Source organism: Schistocerca piceifrons, chromosome 4, assembly GCF_021461385.2.
Source record: "Schistocerca piceifrons isolate TAMUIC-IGC-003096 chromosome 4, iqSchPice1.1, whole genome shotgun sequence".
In the NCBI taxonomy this organism is placed as follows: Eukaryota; Metazoa; Arthropoda; class Insecta; order Orthoptera; family Acrididae; genus Schistocerca; species Schistocerca piceifrons.
The window spans coordinates 41,734,462-41,756,086 of NC_060141.1; the positions used below are offsets into that span (position 1 = coordinate 41,734,462).

The 21,625-nt window shown below is 39.2% G+C and overlaps 1 protein-coding gene across 1 annotated transcript in view; it reads left to right on the forward strand.

The window, feature by feature from the left end:
- The window catches only part of LOC124794952 (leishmanolysin-like peptidase), a 564,236-nt gene that overhangs the window by 521,518 nt on the left and 21,093 nt on the right, over positions 1-21,625 (forward strand). The window contains exons 10-12 of the mRNA XM_047258667.1: positions 5,774-5,906; positions 15,418-15,577; positions 21,305-21,471. Coding sequence (XP_047114623.1) covers positions 5,774-5,906; positions 15,418-15,577; positions 21,305-21,471 — 460 coding nt within the window. The remainder of the gene's footprint in view (positions 1-5,773; positions 5,907-15,417; positions 15,578-21,304; positions 21,472-21,625) is intronic.

Consider the following 21,625-nt stretch of genomic DNA (forward strand, 5'->3'; position numbering starts at 1 on the left):
GCACAAAGGATAATTTCTCAAAAACGCGTGTTTTGAATGTATAATTTGTAGTTGTAGCACGTCAGAAAGCAGCTCGATTACTGTGTACCTAGATACCAATTTCAATTTTTTGATAAATTTTTACTTGCTGTTACACAACTGTGATTTTTTAAGAACTGACGAAATTCATTACCACAAATTATTGCATAAACATTGTATGGTACATTTAATTTCCTTCACTTGGACAGATTTTGTACAAAGTAGTGGAAAGGATTGCGATTTTTTATCAGATAAGCCAAGTACATGTTTTTTTTTCCTCGTATTTTGGGGGGGGGGGGGGGGGGTGGTTAACATTTTCCTCAATTCTGCATTTAGTTTGGACTGCACAGAAATGTAAGATAGTGGTTTCATCATCATAGTTTTGTTATTGTAACATCTGGATCCAGATAGTGGTTTCATCATCATAGTTTTGTTATTGTAACATCTGGATCCTTGTATTTAATAAATCACCTTCCACTACCTATAGTTTCAATAATTCCTGTTTGTTCTGTAATATTTGTGAGTGTAAAAAAACAATTCACGTGTTTGAAACTTTTAAACGTCATTTTAAGTCCTTGTACAGTTTTCACAAGTGAGGCGAAGGCCTCAGACATGGCCAACCAATTTTGGCTCATATTTGACAAGTTGCTTGTGTACAACCTGAAATAAAGACTGTGGGGGATTTTGGTTCGAAATTCCATGCTCCCCTCCCTCCTCCCATTTTTGAGAAAACAAGCACTAATGTTCAAGACACACAGTCAACTCAGAATTGATGGGATCAATAGATAATTGAAAACTTAACATTTTTCATCATCAGATATGGGTTCTGCAAATGCATATTTTTCTAGGAATTGAGGAAATAAACTTTTTCAACTGCTGCCAATTTATCTATAAGGTGTGTGCCATTAAAGAAAAGTTCCACTGGTGTAATCACCAAATCATCTTGGTGGGAAACATCTTGCTGGGAAATAGAAAACCTATATATGATTACCATTTACATTCTACAATTTTTTGTACATTGAAATGGGTTGGAACATGTGGGTGAATAATGTAAGTAAGTCTATAACAAAGAAGGCAAATAAGTTTCTTGAACAACTTGGATTAGTGAAGAATTAAAATTTCAAGCCTTCTTGTATGGAAACAATTCCAAGTAAGATTGGTGTGAAGATGAGCACATTATTGCATAAGGTAGAAAAACTAACCCATGTTGCAGATGGTAATGTACATAAAATAAAGCATTCATACACAGTGCAGTATTTCATCACAGCATCTGGAAAATTGTTGCTTAAAGTTTTCCCTGCTTGCAAGAAACTAATGATTAATTTGGCCCTCAGGATGTAGAAGAGGTCAATTGTTTATCAAACTTATTAAAAAAACTTAACTTGCTACAAATTTGGGAAATAGAATAGTGGGAGTTACAAAATATATCTTGAGAGCATTTTAAAACCGTTCATTGCTGATTGTCTCAGTAATGGATTCTTGAGGTGGACAAACTAAAACACATAGTGTGCGATGCCATATTTATAGATGACTATGGTCAACTGACTTGCACAGTAGAAGTAATACTGCCAAACTAACACACCTGTGTGCTAGCCATATGATGTTTATTTTTATCGCCAAATTAAAAACATTATTTCAAGGCTTCAAACTTACAGTTTGGTTCTGGGAACACAGCTCAAATTGTGCAACTGAGTGGATGCAATAATGATTCACAGCATGATTCATGATCAACTTTCAGCACCTATTTTTCAGATAATTTTTTTATATGCATGGTATGCATCAAATTTAATTTCTATAAAATAAATATTTTTAAATGTGAACAAAGTTTGTTTTCCTTCAAATCTTTGGAAGGAATGATGTAGGTATGGAAGATTCCCTTCATAAAATGTTCTTGGTACTACAAGTATATTTGATTCAAATGTTTGTATTACAACTACTGTAGAGAGTGAGGGAAAGTGACATTATCAATAGACCAGGGTTAAATTTTAATTCTTTAGTAATCCAAGTTCTAGGAGAAATTTATTTACCTACCTTGTTATTATTCCCTATTGATTTACTTAACTTATTGACCCTCCTATGCCTGCCAATTTTGAAACAGAAAAAAATACAAATAAAAGAAAAATCTGCAAAACGCAATTGGGGATCGAACACAGGTCTTCCGTTCTGCAGCCAGACACCTTGGTCGGTACACCAGCGGTGCCTTTGTTGAACAGCTCTTACCTTGTGTGTACATGAGCGGCTGTTGGAAAAGTTTATATCGTCAATTTCAAGGAAAATAAGAATTTGCGGACCCTATACATGTTGACAAAAAAAAAAGCTCAGTTTTCAATTCTCTATTGATCCTGTTGATTGGGCATCACGAACTTTTGGGGTAGGTTTTGTCAAAAACAGAAGGGGATGGTGGGAGGATGTTGAATGAAAATATCTTACTCTTTCATCTTAGGTTGTGCGCAAGCAACCTGCCAAAACTGAGCAGCTCTGAATAACTGCTGCAACCTAAATCCTTCTGAATCTGGTTACTGTATTCGTGTCTTGGTCTCCCTCTATGATGTTTACTGGCCACGCTTCTATCCAATACTAAATTTGTGATCCCCTGATGTCTCAGAACGTGTCCTATCAGTCATCTGAGGCCTAGCCCTTGTAAGCAACTATCATCTGACCTTCACAACTTATTGTTTGAAGATTTTCCTACAGCTATCTCACATGGTAGTCTGTTACACACATTTGGTCAACTTCTTGCTCCAAATCTCTTGCTCTCCATGAGCATACTTGTGATCAGATGACAAAAAGTTTTAAAGTGTATGATAGTCCATTCTTCGTAGAAACCTATAACAAGAAGGGATGTCATTGTGATCTGGTGATAGGTTTGAGTCATAAAACTGTTGTAAGCATATTGTTGTATTAAACCGAGTGCTCTGAGCAGGCCAATGATTCTTTGATGTTACAGAACAATTCTTCCAGAGACTACCAAGTATCAATGGACGCTGTGTCATGTTGCTACCAATACTGCAGAAAGTAACCTGTAAAAGTGCTCTTGTAGCTTCTACCAGAAGGCAAAATTTGCTTTCCGTGGAACATAATCACATTGACTTTCCCTCAATGTCAAGTCTTACAATTTTGCAAAGCCAGTTCTTTCAGTATTATGATCCTCACAGATTGATCCTTCCCACTTCCCTGTGATGTTTCATTATGATTGTAAAATTGCCCCTGTATTCCATCTTACAGATCCAATAACTGCATTCTGATATTTTTAGCCAAACAAAATATATTTGATGCCAGAATGAAGGATTCATAAAACAGAAGGAGAAGCGAGATATTTCAAACAAAGAAATGCATCAAATTAATGAAATCGGCAAATGGACAGGAAACAGTGATCAACAGTAAAGGAATAGATGACAGTGAATGAAATCAGAAAATAATCAAGTGGCATTGTTTGGTGGGAGAAAGCTCGGTGGTTGTTAAGTCAGCTAACTGCTTGAGCTTTAAGCTCGGTTCCTTCGCACACATTGACCCCTTTTCCTTCATAGTGTGCGGCCTTGTCAAACAAGTACAATGCTGAAAAAAATTCAACACACTCAAGAATTGTGTTCAGTGACAACATGATATAATATGTGCATACTGAGGGGTTTTAGTGTTTGTGATTCATTTTTCACAGTCATCGCTGTTCAGATAGCACTTAGGAGGCATGTCTGTGCACCCTTTGTTTTGACTTTGCAGATAGTAAATGTGCTGAGTTTAAAGGTGAAGAGTATAGCAACATTCATTTTACGGGACAACCATGCACCACAGACAAGTACATACTCTTGTTGAACAGCTTCAACCATTTGAACAGGGTTGCACTGTGGGCCTGCAGGAATCTGGATGGATGTATTGATAAATTGGTGCACATGCTGGGCACAGTGTATCAGTGATGTGTTTCTGCTTTCAACAGCAGTCTGTGGAACATTTCTACACCTGTAGACAACGTTCTGGATGTCTGCGTAGTACAGAGGCGTGTCAAGATTGTTGCATTGAACGAGCACCATTGGCTGACATCCAGCGATGAAACCCAGGCATATGTCGCACCTACTGTGTCATCGGGAACCGTTGGGAACGGTTTGCTTGCAGCATGATTAAGATCAAGTGTATCTTCTGCCAGGCTACCACTGACACCACAACACCACCAAACATGGTTACTCTGCTGTCATGAAAGAGTTAACTGGAAAGTGGAATGTCACTCTATTGTTTTTAGTAATGAAAGTAGGTTCTGTCTGTATGCGAGTGATGGGCGTAGAGTTTTAGGCATTCACCTGGTGATCTGCCTATTCCAGGTTGAACACAGATCCATTCCCAGGCTTCATGGTGTGGAAGGCCATCAGTTACAACCCATGGTGTGTCTGCAGAGTAAAGTAAACAGTGGCTCAATGCATTTCACAGACTATTATCCCCATACTAATGCCATTCCTTCAACAGGAAGGTATGTATCTTTTCAGCAGGGCAGTGTGTGTCCACATATTGCTGGTGTGACATAATGGGCTGTTCATGGCATACAACTACCCTTGCCAGCAACATCACCAGACCTCTCCCCAAGTCAACATGAATAGGACATGATGAAGTGGGAACTTACTTGTTCTCCAGGATGTGCAAGAAGCATTGCCGAATTGCAAGAAGAGGTCCAAGATGCTTGGGGCAGTCTATCACAGGATGCCATTTGGCACCTTTATGATTGTTTGCATGTGAGAACACACACCTGCATTGAAACTTCCTGGCAGATTAAAACTGTGTGGTGGACCGAGACTCGAACTCAGGACCTTTGCCTTCGCAGGCAAGTGCTCTACCAACTGAGCTACCCAAGCACGACTCGCGACCCATCCTCACAGCTTCAGTTCTGCCAATATCTCGTCTCCTACCTTCCAAACTTCACAGAAGCTCTTCTGCAAAACTTGCAGAACTAGCACTGCTGGAAGAAAGGAAGGCAAAGGTCCTGAGTTCGAGTCTCGGTCCAGCACACAGTTTTAAACTGCTAAGAAGTTTCATATATATCCTTTCTTCCAGGAGTGCTAGTTCTGCAAGTTTTGCAGAAGAGTTTCTGTGAAGTTTGGAAGGTAGGAGACGAAATACTGGCAGAATTGAAGCTGTGAGGACAGGTCACGAGTCGTGCTTGAGTTGTTCAGTTGGTACAGCACTTGCCCGTGGAAGGCAAAGGTCCTGAGTTCGAGTCTCAGTCCAGCACACAGTTTTAATCTGCCTGGAAGTTTCATATCAGTGCACACTCCGCTGCAGAGTGAAAATCTCATTCTGGACACACCTGCATTGCTGCCAGAGGGAGAGGTGGGGGGAGGGGTGGGGGGGAGAGGTGTTACATTGTGTACTGATGTGATTGTCTGGGCAGCCTTTACTGACCTGTGTGTTTTATTTGATATGCATTTGTCATCATATACTCGTACAATGATGAATTATCTGTCTTACTTACCTGTCAAATGGCCATGTCCTTGATGGTGTTATATATATGGAAGAACTGGAAGCGGATTAGAGTAAGTCTGATGAAGGAAATGAGTTGTTCAAAAAAGAGAGGCAATAAAGAGTAATGAAAATTAAATCTTTTCCATAAGGACTCATTTTAATACCAGCACACATTAAATGTAGTACTCTGTTTAAATGGTATTTCATTTTCTGGCTACATATCATATGCCTATATTGTAGCTTAGCATATTAGATACAATTATTTGTTTTTGACACACCCAGATGCATAAGAATATTAATTTTTCTTTTCCAGAGGGGAATCAATACATCCTTTCTGCAACAAAGTAAAGAGAGATCCCTTGGAAACAGAATGTACTGAGGATCGTAGCTCTGTAGCATTGTGCAACCTTGTGGAACATCAGGACACACTCCCTAAACTCTATCAGGTAACAAATGTTTAATCAACAGAGTTGTAATTTATGTATGTAACTTCTAATTACATTGTTATGTCTTTCTGATCCAAGTGAATTCTGTTTCATATATGGTCAGAAATTTAAAAAGCTGTCTTCCATCACAGGCAACAGTTTTCATGTACAAGTAGTAAGAAATGAATCTTATTTAACCCCTCAGCAGACAGAGACTGTGGTCATGTACGTGTGAGTTGTATTTGTGTGAGTACACGCGTGTATGTTGTCTATTTCCAATGAAAGCCTTGTTGGCCGAAAGCTTACTTTCTGAAAGTCTTTTTGTTGTGCCTACCTGCGATTCAGCATCTATGCTATATGGTGAGTAGTAATTATTCTTTTTATATTATATGTCATGTTTCTTAATCCTCTCTATGAAATGTGGAACAAGTACACCAAAGGACATAAGTTTCTTTCCATTATAGACACTGAAGCAGCAAGTAATTCAATCTTGCTGTACTTTATGTAAGTCTTTGTAAGAGAAGCTAGGGGATGTGACTGGGGAAAAATTTTTGTTGTGAATGACACAATACTTAATAAGAAGCAATCACACCCAAGATTTAGGGATTTCTTGGAGTAATTGATTTTGAATACTAATGAGTAAGGATCGATCTACATTTGTATTTGTATTTGCTTCACATTTGTCTCTTAGACAAAAACACTAACAAAATGCACGTTCTCTGAATATAGTGACTGATGTAACAGTCTTTCACAGATAGCAGTTTTATTTCAAAGTAAAATACATTTTTGAATTGGTGATGGTAGCTGGAGGGATTGGAAAGAGTGGTGGGTTGGGTTTGTAAAGAGGGGAAGAAAGAGCACAATACATGGAAAAGTTCACAATAACACCATGTTATAGTAAGTAAAGAGTGCTATGCAATTATCTTGCTCTTGTTTCTCTATTTATTTATTTATATTCTCTGTATGAAACATTTGCATCTTCCATTTGATAATGTTCATAATATTTGCTAAATAATACCTGACACACCCACAATCAACTTCAAAAATAAACTATATAATCTAGATTGTAAGTGTTGCATAATGTATTTACCAACCTTAGATTACATGCTTTAGTTTTTAGGGTATTAATTATTCCAAAAAATAAGTCTAGACTTTTTCTTTGCTCCACTGGCAGTGAGTTGTGTATGTGAAAAATGCTGAGCTGTACCATGACTCAGCTTCCATATTAAAGAGGCTGAGTTTGCCTGTTCAAAGATCAGAGGAAGGCAAAGGCACACCACTTTCAATAGGATCATGCCTGTAAAGCAGTGTGGTGTTCAAACCAAAATTCAGGCTGAGGACAAGCTTTGCTTCACTTAAGCAAACACAATACACAAATATGTTGTTATAGAAAAGCCACTTGTGTGGTGGAGGTAGAATAGGAAGAAGGTGTAATCAATTCACTCCACCTATTTTGCTGCTCTTGATAGCTGGTCTCTCTTCTCTCAATTGTTGTGACTGGCTGAAAATTGTCAGTGAGAGAAGGATAATCCAATAATGAAGCCCACACGGCATGTAATGTTGAATATTAGTAAATTTCAACAACACTTTTGAAATATTAATGGTCTGTGCCCAGCTCAGCATTAAAAGTTCCCTTTTGAATGGAGGTACAGGAACAAGATTATATGCTGACTAGCTTCACAGATGAGGAGATTGAAGAAAGACATGATGAGATAAAATAAATTATTCAGATAGTTAAGGAAGACAAAAATTTAATTGTGATGGGGGACTGGAATTAAACAGTAGGAAAAGGAACAGAAGGAAAAATAGTTGGTGAATGTAGACTGGGGGCAAGGAATGAAAGAGGAAGCTGGTTGAAATTTGCACAGAGCACAAATTAATCATCACTAACATTTGGTTTAAGAATCATGGAAGAAGGTTGCATAAGTGAAGAAACCTGGAGACATGAAGGTTTCACCTTGCTTATGTAATGGTAAGAAAGAGATTTTCAAAGCAGATTTTAAATTGCAAGACATCTCCAGGAGTAGATGTGGACTCTTGAACACAATTTATTGGTTATGAACTTCAAAACTCTGAAGAAATTGCAAAAAGGTTGAATATTAAGAAGATGGGACTGGGATAAATTGAAAGAACTAGAGATGGTTGAGAGTTTCTGACAGGCATGAGGCACAATTGACTATTGCAGGGGAAAGGGAAAAGTAAAAGCCAAATGGATAGTTTTGGGAGATGAAATAGTGAAGGAAGCAGAGGATAAAATAGGTAAAAAGAAAAGGCCTAGTAGGAATCCTTGGATAACATGAGGGATATTGAATTTAATTGGTGAAATGAGAAAATATAAAAAATGCAGCCAATGAAGCTGGCAAAAGTGAATACAAATGTCTAAAAAAATGAGGTTTACAGGTAGTGCGAAATGGCTATGTGGGAATGACTAGATGACAAATGTAAGGATTTAGAAGCCTATATCACTAGGGGAATGATTGATACCACCTGCAGGAAAATTAAAGAGGCTTTTGGAGAAAAGAGAAGCAGCTGTATGAATATCAAGGGCACTGATAGAAAACCAGTCCTAAGCAAAGAAGGGAACCTGAAAGGTGGAAGGAATATTTAGAGGGTCTGTATAAGGGAGATGAACTTGAGGGCAGTATTACAGAAATGGAAGGGGACGTGATACTGTGAGAAGAATTTGACAGAGTGTTGAAAGATCTAAGTCGAAACAAGGCGCATGGAGTAGATGAATTCCCTCAGTGCCACTAATATCCTTGGGACATCCAGCCACAACCAAACTCTTCCATCTGGTGTGCAAGATGTAAGAGACAGGCAAAATACCCTCAGACTTCAAGAAGAACACAATAATTCCAATTCCAAAGAAAGAAGGTGTTGACAGGTGTGAATATTACCGCACTATCAGTTTAATAAGTCATGGTTGCAAAATACAAACATGAATTCTTTACCAAAAAATGGAAAAACTGGTAGAAACCAACCTTGGGGAAGATAAGTTGGGATTCTAGAGAATTGTAGGAACATGCAAGCAGTACTGATCTTATGAGTTATCTTAGAAGATAGGTTAAGGAAAGACAAACCTATGTTTGTAGACTTTGTAGAGGAAGCTTTTGACAGTGTTGACTGGAGTATTCTCTCATAAATTCTGAAGGGAGCAGGGGTAAAATATAGAGACTGAAAAGTTATATACAACTTGTACAGAAACTAGATGACAGTTATGAGTCGTAGGGTATGGAAGGGAATCCATATTTGAGAACGAAGTAAACAGGGTTGTAGCCTACCCACATGTTATTCAGTATGTACATTGAGCAAGCAGTAAAGGAAACCAAAGAAAAATATAGAGTAGGAATTAAAGTCCAGGGAGAAGAAATAAAAACTTTGAGATATGCTGATGACATTGTATTTCTGTCAGAGACAACGAAGGACTTGGAAGAGCAGTTGAATGGAATGGGCAGTGTCTTGAAAGGAGGATATGAGATGACCATCAACAAAAGCAGACGAGGATAATGGAATGTATTCGAATTAAATCAGGTGATGCTGAGGGAATTAGATTGGGATACAAGACAATTGAAATAGTAGATGAGTTTTGCTATTTGGGGAACAAAATAACTGATGATGGTCGAAGTAGGGAGGATATAAAATGTAAACTGGAAATGGCTAGGAAAGCGTTTCTGAAGAAGAGTAATTTGTTAACATCAAATGTAGATTTAAGTGTTAAGAAGTCTTTTTGTGAAGATTTTTGCCTGGAATGTAGCCATGTATTGAAGTGAAATGTGGATATTAACAGTTTATACAAAAAGAGAATAAAAGCTTTTGAAATCTTATGCTACAGAATAATGTTGAAGATTAAATGGGTAGATCATGTAACTAATGAGGAGGGATTTAGGTTGCAGCAGTTATTCGGAGAGCCTGTGGCTTGCACAGGATAGATTAGCATGGAGAGCTATATCAAACGAGCCTTTGGACTGAAGACCACAACAGCAGTAACAACAGGAACATTCCATACTGCAATTGTGTACAGTTTTTTCTATCCAGTTTTAGTGCAGTAGACTTACTCTCAACAAAATAATTAGCAATGGCCTAGTGTGGCAAAAGGGCAATCAACATAAGTCACAATATTAGTGGTAGAATAATTTCACCAGAATAATGCGCTGTTTTTCAGATTGAGCAAAAACATCCCACTTATATGAGATACACAGTAAAAGTATGTTCACACTAATCAGCACTGTCTATTGCTGTATTGGATTGTTATCTTAGCAGTACATCATTATCAAAGTTAATCACCGTTGTACATCTTGAATGCAAATTCACAATGCGATGTAATTGAAACACATTGTCATTGAGTTAGTAAATAACATGACCCATGTGATCCAACTCAAATGCAGTACAGTTTGTGAGCTGTTAGAGTGAAGTTTTTCCAAACAATCTGACTTAAAAACCCTAGGAGGGAGGGTGTGGTCTTATATAAAATCAGTAAGCAGATCAAAAGTAACTATTCATTCAAGGACCATACTGGCACCAAAATGGAAGATGATAGAGTGAAGGCTGAAGTACTGACTTCGGTCTTCTGAAATTGCTTCATCACAGAAGAATCATAATTTGGTCCCTACTTTCAATCATCATATAAACACCGAAATGGTAGATATTGAGGTGAGCAATCATGGAATAGGAAAGCAACTACAGTCACTCAGTAAGGGAAAGGTGTCAGTACCAGATGAGATACCTGTGAAAATGTACACAGCTGCAGTACAGCGTAGGTCACTGAGTAATGAAGAGCACCTAGTGACTGCAAAAAAAAGTGCAGGTCATTGCCATTTTCAAGATGGGTTCTAGACCAGATACATGTAATTATAGGCATATGTCACTGACACCAGGATGTTGTAAAATTGTGAAACACGTGTTGTGCCCGTGTATTATGATATTTTTGGAGAATAAAAATCTCCTCCGTAAAAATCAACATGGATTCTGCAAATGGGGATCTTGCAAAATTCAGCCCACTCTGTTCCTGCATGAGATCCACAGCGCTGTTACCTCAGTGCTCAGAATGATGCCATTTTCCTAAACTTCATGAAGGCACTTGACACTGTTCCACGCTGCTGTTTAGTGAAAAAAACATGAGCTTACTGAGTATTAGGCCAGATTTTCAACTGTATTAAAGACTTCACGCAGAGAGAACTCATCATGTCATTCTTAAAGGAACAAAATCAACAGATCCAAAGTTAGTTGCAGGAGTACCTCAATAAAGTGTGATCAGACTGCTACTATTTACAATTTATATAAATTATATAATAGAAGTTGTTGGAAACTCCTTAAGGCTATTGACAAATGCTGCAGTGGTTTGCAAGAAGGTAACATCATCAGAAGACTGTAGCAATTTGCAAAAGGACTTGCAGTGACTGGCAGTTGATCCTGAACATATTTCACATACATAGGAGAACAACTCCAATACTGCGCAACTGCACCATCAACCTACCATAAAATATCTAGGATTAACCATCCAGAGTGACCTTAAGTGGAATGAACTCACGAAACTAATAGTAGAAAAGCAGATACTAGGCTGAGATCCTTAGGAAGAGTCCTAAGGAAATGTAACTCAGCCATGAAAGAAGTGGCTTATCAAACGGTTGTTCAACTAATTCTTGAGTATTGCTAATCTCTTTGGGACCTTTACCATGTAAGACTAATAGAAGAGATAGAGAAGGTCCATGAAGAGCAGTGTGTTTTGGCACAGACACATTTAGTTGGCACGAGAGCATTGCAGAGATGCCCAACAAACTCCAGTGGCAGACACACTACAAGAGAGGTGTTGTGAATCAAAGAGTGGATCACTATTGAAATTCTGAGGGAGTACATTCTGGGAAGAGTCAGATTTCCTCCCACACATGTCTTGTGAAATTACTACAATGAGAAGATTCAAAAAATTGGAACTAATACAGGGGCTCACTGACAGTCATTTTTCGCACACACCATTCTTGATTGAAATGGGTAACAGGGAATCAGATAGTGGTACCAGAAGTACCCTCTGCCACACACCATAAGTGGCTTGCAGAGTACTAGTTATTACTTTTATTTCTGGGTCATAGCCTCTTTTGACATAAGTATTACTCATTTTGTAACTGAAGCCGGGCTGTCACGGAGGTGTTGCACTATTATTAGCTCACCTAAGACTCTCAGATATGTAGATGTTACGTTCAAGAGCATGCCGAGACTAGAGATTTTATGGTGGTGTGAGCTGTTTAAATATTGGCATACAGATATTTGTTGATCTTAGAAATTACATGATGTTTTGAAAAGTGGCTAGGTTAAATTCTGCTTCTTTGAATGGCCTATGAATCTGGACAGTTGTTTGGTTTATGGACAATGTTGAAAGTAAGTAAATTATAGAAGCATATGGAACTTTGCTATGATTACCTGTTGGCAATATCCATCTTGAAAATAATTTTACATTATGATAAACGATTCAGAATCTTAATTAGAGGGCTGATCAGTTAATAATGGGTATTATCTGATTTGGAAAAAATAGAATAGCAAAAGCACACTGATCAAGTTCAGAATCGAGCAAGCACTGTTGCAAAATAGGCAGTTGAAATTATGAGGGTCCATACTTATTTTGTAAGTTAATTAGTTTCAGGTAATTTAAAGTACATTTTCAGAAAGAGTTAAATTTTTCCTTTGGAATTAATGGTAACAGCACTTCGTATTCTGCCTATTAACTCAAAATGTCTTTCCATTAGGTTCTATAGTATAATTTTCAATTAGTTATAACTTTTAACTGAACTGTGGCCGCAGCATTGTAGGAGGGGTTGAGTGGTGGTATCCAAACACGCACGTGTGGGGAACTGCCCGAACATTAGACATGCCTGCGAGCATGGTGCATAAAATCCCACAAAACATTCTGCATTGCTAGCTATACAAACTCGCCCACCTTTAGGAGTTGCTTCCTGCTGAACTGCCAGCAGAATAAATGTTGGCTGTGGAATTTCGTGCTCACAAGTAAATGGACAATGAATGGCCATGGAACATTCTATGGACAGACAAAGCCCCTTGCCATGTCAAATGACATGTCAGTACACAGAAGTGCAACAGTAAATCTGCTCACACATCAACCGGTGCCACTTCATTCTGCAAAGTTAACTGTATGGTGCAGGCTGGTGTCATCATTTATAGTAGGGCAATATTTCTTCAAGGAGATGGGCATTCGGGTACCATCACTGGTAAATGCTGTGAGAGTCTTTCACACACCATCATTCTGACCCATCAGCAGTGTGGATAGGATCATTTTTGTGTAAGATGGTGCTCCTCCACAAGTGAAGCAGGTGCTGCAGGGGAATTTCAGGATTTCTAGAATTATCAGCCACCATTTCCCCTCAGTGTAGCCATCCAATTGCGAACATAACTGAATTGCAGGCAAGCATTGGGCAACACATTCTGAATCTGACACCCCCCCCCCCCCCCCCCAAAAAAAAAAATGAGGAAAAATAAAACATTGATCTGTTGTGGAACATGCTGTTCCTTGATTTTAACCTGTGACAGAAAATGGTGGACAGCATATTGAATATGTCATCCAGTCTCACGACAATTAGAAACTGATGCTATTTATGAGGTTTTTGGCCCCAGGACAATTAAAAACTGACTTTTTCCATGGGATGTGGTATGATCTTGCTTTGTTGGATGGGCTTACTTAACTAACAGTGCCATAACTGTTGACGACCAAATTGTGCAGTCAAGCGCATCGAACAGTATGGATGGTGTAGTGTGCAACTCAAACCATAGCCATTGTATTGCAATTCGTTTGTCATTTGTAGCTGACACCATTATGATAAGATGCTTACAGTGCCACACTGAGCCTATGTGATCATCCATTTCATGTCCCTACAAAGTATTGCAGCCAGGTTTTTGTACGAGTTGACAGATTCCAGCTGTGGCTCATGGGTATTATGTATAGTCACACACAAGTAACGTCAGGCATGCTGCAGGCAAGTCTGTTGGGGGACTCACTGTTGATGCTATATATATATGATCTGGCAGACAATATAAGTAATTACCTCAAATTATGCAGTTATAGACAAGGAAGTACAATCTGAAAAAAGGTACACAAGTATTCTGTCAAATCTTGATAAGATTTCAAAGAGGTGCAAAGACTGGCAACTTGTTTGAAGTGTTCAGATATGTAAAATAGTGAACTTCACAAAATCCAAAACCTAGTATACTATGACTGTAATGAGTCACAACCAACTATGTGTGACAATTTTTGGAAACACATAATGGATCAATCGGCTGTAAGCTTCACTTGATCCATGGGAGAGCATCATGGAAATGCTGGATAACTTGAACTGACAGACATTATCCCACAAAATATTGCTTATAAAAGCTTAAGTGAGAAATCTAGGAATATACTGTAACCACACTACATATCATTCCTGTAGAGACTGCAAACATAAGATTTGACTAATTACACACCAAGGTGTTTAAGCAATCAGTTTTCCCACACTGCATACACAAATGAGACAGGAAGAAATCATAATAGGTGGTAGAATGGGAAGCACTTCACAATTGTTTGTAGTGTGTAGGTGTAGATACAGAACAGTGCAGCACTGAATGCAAAATATAAAGGTACCTTCATCCATTCAGTAACAGCCAGTGTGGCACAACTGTATCACGTTAGATGGTTGTAATACTGAAATTACTCGAGGATAAGAAACTTGTATTTTGAGGTACTAGTTCACTTAGTTATGGATTTAAAACATCACTGCTACATAACAGAATAAGATAAAAAAGAGAACTGTCAACAGCCATAAGATAGATAAAAAGCCCACATATGTTGAAAGCAATAACACTGATGTTGTTGACAACAATATAGGTGATGGGCAAAACAGTTCTCCAACTCTGAGACCAAAGTTTATATACAAGGGGAAATGGAGGACACTGAGGAATGAAATAATAGGGAAAATACCTTCATTGCAGTTCTGCCTTCACCTTCAGTTTTTGACACTCCTGATCCTGGTCTTACAGTGACTTCACTTCTCACTGTTGGTTCTGTATTGCAGCATCCTTTTCTAGTATTTTTGTGTCAATTTCTAAAGCAGGGGCGTTTCGGGTAAACCTCATATGTACTCAATTTACTTAGAGGCATAATTGATATTCATGGCAAAATTTACACATTTGCTGTATTTTTCCTTTCTCTCTTAATCGAATAACCTGTTTTTTTCTACTAGCCATTTCAATAGCTGTCTCTAAACTGACAAAAACAATTTTCAGTCAAGCTATTGTTCCTGGAATGAAAAATTTCATCTCCCTAGATCATAAAAATTATAGTAGTTTCAGTTAGTTATATAAGCTGATTATACATCATAATGCTAACAGAAAGCTTAATTTTTGCTATTAGAAGGTGAACTGCATCACTGCAAAACAATGTGAGAATATAAGTTTAATTTTAAATGTAAACTAGTATCAAAGGAATCATAATCTTCAGCACCGAACAATAAAATTGTTGATCAGGTGGAGAAAAGCTACAAAATCTCTTTTCTTTCAGAACTTTGACTCCATACCACATGTAGACAAGGAGAGAGTATCCTACTATGGTGGATCAGTATCATTAGCAGATTACTGTCCATACATACAAGAATTTACGTGGAGGTCTAAAAATGTGGTGGTCAGAGGTTCACATTGCCAGTATATAGAGAACAATCCACGTAAGTAAATGTTATCTGTGTCATTTGCTCTTAAATAAAATATGACAGGTATTTGAGCATACCATTTGTAATGTAATGCTTGTTGTATTACATTTTTATGTCACACATCAACAAATATAACCAATTTTTGAAAATAGAATGTAATTGGACAGATAAAAAATGTATTCGTTAAGCAGCAGCAGTGGAAAACATACATAAAGATTAGCAAAATTTGCAAGCTTTCAGAGTTAGTAACTCCTTCTGGCAAAAGGGTTGAAGGGGAAGGAAGAGGAATGAAGGAAAAGGACTGTCAAGGTGTAGGAAATGGGGAGAGTTCTGAAAAGTTGTTCAGAAACCTGGGTCTGTGGAGATTTACTGGACAGAATGAGAAGGAAATACTGATTGTTGGGGACTGCACCAGATGATATTTGAAAACCTCAGAGCTTAAAAGGTGTAAGACAGGATAATAAGGGAGACAAAGATTAACGTAAAAAAATCATCAAGATTCCAGAATGAGATTTTCACTCTGCAGCGGAGTGTGCGCTGATATGAAACTTCCTGGCAGATTAAAACTGTGTGCCCGACCGAGACTCGAACTCGGGACCTTTGCCTTTCGCGGGCAAGTGCTCTACCAACTGAGCTACCGAAGCACGACTCACGCCCGGTACTCACAGCTTTACTTCTGCCAGTAGCTCGTCTCCTACCTTCCAAACTTTACAGAAGCTCTCCTGCGAACCTTGCAGAACTAGCACTCCTGAAAGAACCTGAAAGAAGGTAGGAGACGAGGTACTGGCAGAAGTAAAGCTGTGAGTACCGGGCGTGAGTCGTGCTTCAGTAGCTCAGTTGGTAGAGCACTTGCCCGCGAAAGGCAAAGGTCCCGAGTTCAAGTCTCGGTCATGCACACAGTTTTAATCTGCCAGGAAGTTTTATATCAGCGCACACTCCGCTGCAGAGTGAAAATCTCATTCTGGAAACATTCCCCAGGCTGTGGCTAAGCCATGTCTCCGCAATATCCGTTCTTTCAGGAGTGCTAGTTCTGCAAGGTTCGCAGGAGAGCTTCTGTAAAGTTTGGAAGGTAGGAGACGAGGTACTGGCAGAAGTAAAGCTGTGAGTACCGGGCGTGAGTCATGCTTCGGTAGCTCAGTTGGTAGAGCACTTGCCCGCGAAAGGCAAAGGTCTCGAGTTCGAGTCTCAGTCGGGCACACAGTTTTAATCTGCCAGGAAGTTTCAAAATCATCAAGAGTTAGTAAGAGTGGGAAGTTAAGGGGATTGTATGTGGTAGAGTTGGAGGGCTGGGAAAAATAGACAGATCAGAAAATATAAGATGTAGCTAACTAAAAAAGGCTGGGTGAGTGGTGAGAACCAAGTATATTTTATGACACCAGTTCCCACCTGTGGAGTTCTGAGAAACTGATGTCTGGGGGAAGAATTCAGATGGCAAGTGTTGTGAAACAGGCACCAATGTCATGACTGTCATATTGTAAAGTGTGCTTCGTAGCAGAAAACTGTGTGTTGCCAGTATACACTCTCTGTCTATGTCCATTCGTCCTAACCGATCACTTGGTCATAGTTGTACCATTGTTGAGGCCGAACAGTGTTTACATAACAGCTGGCACACGACATGTGTTGTTTCACGGGTGGCTCTCCCTTTGATAGTACATGTTTTGCAAGTTACAGGGTCTGTATAGGCGTCAGAGGTGCATGGAGCAAGTCTTAACAGTGCAGCTGGTTACAGGGGTGGAAGCCTTAGGGTAGAGAAATGGATGCATAGAGAACATAGGGCCTGACCAGGATATTGTGGAAACAGGTGTGGTGGGCAAAAGTCAGACATACCGAGGCTGTATGCAAGGGAACATTTGATTTGGAAATACTGGCAGCTGTCAACATATAAATACCAGGAGTACCGGTATGAAATGAGCGTTTTTTTGTGAAAATGAAACACTAATTTTGAATTGAAAAGTAAAAACATTTTATTCAAAGTACTGACCATTGCTTTCTATACATTTTGACCCTTCTGGCAATTTGTGGACACCACGCCAATAGAAATGTTCGTCTTTTGAAGCAAACCAATCCGACGCCCAATTTTCGACTTCTTCGTAGGAATCGAAGTGTTCATCACCCAATTGATGAAAACAAATGGTAGTCGGAAGGGGCCAAGTCTGGTGAATATGGCGGGTGGAGTAGCAGCTCCCAGCCAAGTGTTTTGATTGTATCCTGAACCAGTTTTGCTTTGCATGCAGATGCATTGTCGTGTAAAAAAATTACTTTGCCATGTCTTCTGGCCCGTTCCAGTCTTTTTTCGATCAATGCATAGTTCAAATTGATCATTTGCTGTCTGTAGCGATTACTTTTCACAGTTTCACTGGGTTTTAGAAGCTCATGATACACCACACCTTACTGATCCCACCAAACACAGAGCACTGTCTTCTTGCCGAATCAATCTGGTTTTGCAGTCGATGTTGATGGTTGTCCCAGATTAACCCATGAAATTTTCCATTTAGGATTCTTAAAGTAAATCCATTTTTCATCGCCAGTAACAATTTGATGCAAAATTGATTTTCTTTCATGTCTTTGAAGCAAAATTTAACAAATGGTTTTTCGGTTTTTCATCTGTCTTTCATTCAGTTCATTTGGTACCCATTTTCCACACTTTTGGATCTTTCCCATAGCTTTCAAACGGTCAGAAACTGTTTGTTGTGCAACATTTAGCATTGCTGCCATTTGCTTCTGACTCTCAAAGTCATCCAATATTGCTTGCAATTCGGTGTCTTCGAACTTTTTTGGTGGTCTTCCACATTCTTCATTTCTTACATCAAAATCATTGTTTCTGAGGTGTTGAAATCACCTTTTGCATGTTGCTTCTGATAGAACATGATCACTATATGCCTCAACAAGCATTCGATGCGACTCTGCAGCACTTTTTTTCAAATGAAAACAAGAAACTAATGCTTTCTGCAAATCATCACTTTCTGGTACAAAATTCGACATTGTTAACACGATGAAAACATATGATGTTGTTTGTTCCATGACTTGATGTATACTAAATATCTTTGACAGATGCCATACCAAACAAACAAACAAAAATTAAGGCTCGTTCACAACAAATGTTCCCTATCAACACATTTGTATCTTAACGCTCATTTCATACCGGTACACCTGGTAGTGTTGTTTGTTAGTAAGTTTACTGTGAACAGAAATTTGTAGTCGACCCTCGGTGTGGAACAGATCAACATCAAGGAAAGTCTCATGGGATACAGAATAGGACTATGTAAAATATAATGGGGAGAATGTATTTAGAGATTCCAAAAATTTTAACAGCTCTGAGGCCATATGGCGAAGGTGTCATCACTGTAGCTAAACCAAACCATGATTCTAACCTGCTGTCTGCAGAACTCCATGCTCTTCATTCCCTAAAAAATGACGACTCCATCCTTATCCTCCCAGTGGACAAGGGATCTACCATGCCAGCTATCAGACACCTCTTTGTACAGCATCTGCCCACAAGATCCCATCTCTGCGATACAGACTGACCTACAGTCTCCGCTTAGAACCTCAGGCCCCTCACAAAGACAAACACCTCAATCTACAGAATTTCCTACTCGACCCAAACCATGCACTTTCAGCTTTTACCTTTTTCCTAAGATCCACAAATCCAATTAACATAGCCATCACGTAGTATCTGGCTTCAGAGCACCCACCAAACATATGCCTGGCTTAGTTGATCAACACCTGCAACCTGTAGTACAAAAACTTTACTCCTATATTAAAGACACCAACCATTTCCTCTATCATCTGAAATCTGTGCCCATCCCACTCCCATCGTACACCTTTCTTGTCACTATTGATGCCACCTCCCTTATAGCAATATCCCCTATAGACATGGTCTGTCTGCAGCTGAATATTATTTTGACCATTGGCCACCCGGTTCCAAACCTATACTGTCAGTCCTGCTCACCTTCATCAGCCTTAATGCTTACAAACAAAGATCTTACCACTGAGGGCCAGACTTACAAATATACCAGGGGCACAGCCGTGTGAACCAGGATGGTTCCTTCCTATGCCAACCCTTTCCGTGGGTCACTTGGAGGGAGCCTTCCTGGAATCCATGAGTCTTCAGCTGCTGGTATTGTTTAGATACATTGATGATGTCTTTGCCATATGGACTCAAGTTGAGGCTGACCTGTTAAAATTTTTGGAATATCTAAATACAATCCCCCAGTTGAATTTCATATTGTTCTATTGCGAATCGGTGCCCACTTTCCTTTATGTTGACCTCATCCTCATCGAAGGTCAGCTACAGCTGCAGTTGTTCACATTAAACCTAGTAACAAACAAAAGTATTTACATTTTGACAGTTGCCATCCTTTCTATGTCAAATGTTCCCTCCCATAGAGCCTTGGCATTTGGGGCAAGGTATTTGTTCAGACGCAGATTCTTTGCAGCAATACACCACCATTTTCACCTCACCCTTCACTGGACATAATTACCCCACCATCCTATTTCAGGAGGAGATTTCCTGGGATATCACATCCATTCCTGGTACTGCTAATGCCACTCAGTATTATCCTGGTCTTGAGTGTATTGATCAGCTACTTCAACAAGGGTATGACTTCATAAAATCATGCCCTGAAATGAGGTCCATTCTGTCAGGCATTTTGCCCATCACACCTAGAATAGTTTTTTGCCCTCCCCCCCCCCCCCCCCCCCCCCAATTCTGCAGATTCCAGGAATATTTTGGTCAGACCTATGCTCCTGTACCAATTTCCTTACCGTATGGCTCCTACCCCCTGTGATCAGACCCACTGTAAGACTTGCCCTATGCACTCTTTTTAACAGCATCTATACCAGCTCTGTAACTTGGGGAGAGCCACCTGTGAAACGACATGTGCCATGTTCCAGCTGTTAAGTAAACACTTTTCGGTCTTTTACACTGGTATGACTACCACCAAGTTATCAATTAGGATGAATGGACACACACATAGGGTATATACTGCAACACACAATATCTTGTTGCAGAGCACGCTCTACAACATGACAATCGTGACCTCAGTGCCTGTTTCACTAAACGTGCCACCTAGATTTTTTCCTTAGGCACCAGTTCCACAGAACTCTGCAGGTAAGAACTGGTGTTACAACATGTCCTTGGTCCTCACCACCCACCTTACTGTAAATTTATCTTAGTTTATTCGGTCTCAGCATTTCATCTTGGTAACAATTTCTTTCTTCACTCCTTTTTAGTTTTACATATCTTTTATTCTCTGAACTGTCTATTTTTCCCCAGCCTCCACCTCTTCCACATACAATTCACTTAGCTTTTCACTCTTACTAACTCTTGCATGAATGTTTTGTCAGTAATTTCTGGCTTGCTTATTATCATATCTTCCACTTTCAAACTCACAGGTTTCCAAATATCATCTGGTGCAGTACCCAACTATCGGTCTTTCCTCTTCAACCTGGGTGGTAAGCCTTCCTAACCTGAGGTTCTGGACGACTTGTCCGAGCTCTACCCTTTTCCTAAAAACCTTGCCAGTCCATTTCCTTTATCCCTCTTCCTTCCCTTTTAATCCATCTGCATGAGCCACTGGCTCCAAAAGCTTACTCATTTACCTAACCTTTAAATGTTTTCTCCTGCCACCATTTGGTGAGTAAATCTTTTTATCTATATTGTTTTTATATTTGGTATAAGAAAGGGTATTTTGTTTCCATTTGCTTGAGCTTTCTTTTGATAGGCTTGCTCACTATTTGCAGAGCCCGAGAAGAACTTTGCCTTAGAGAGTTATGGACCTGATTCAAAATGCTTTGAACACACTGACCAGATGTGGGAAGAGCGATCATGTAGACAGGTCCGTCAGTGGCAACATTGGGGATCAGGTTGTTATCAGTATCTTTGTCGTGGTGGTCGACTGCATATATTGGTGAGTAAATATGAACATATGAAAAATTACTGTGTGTAATCTATACACTGAACAAGTTTAAATAACATCAATATCTATTTTCTCATAAAATGAAATATTGCAACAAGGCTGAAGCCATAGATATTAAAGAACATGTATTTAATATCTCTCATTA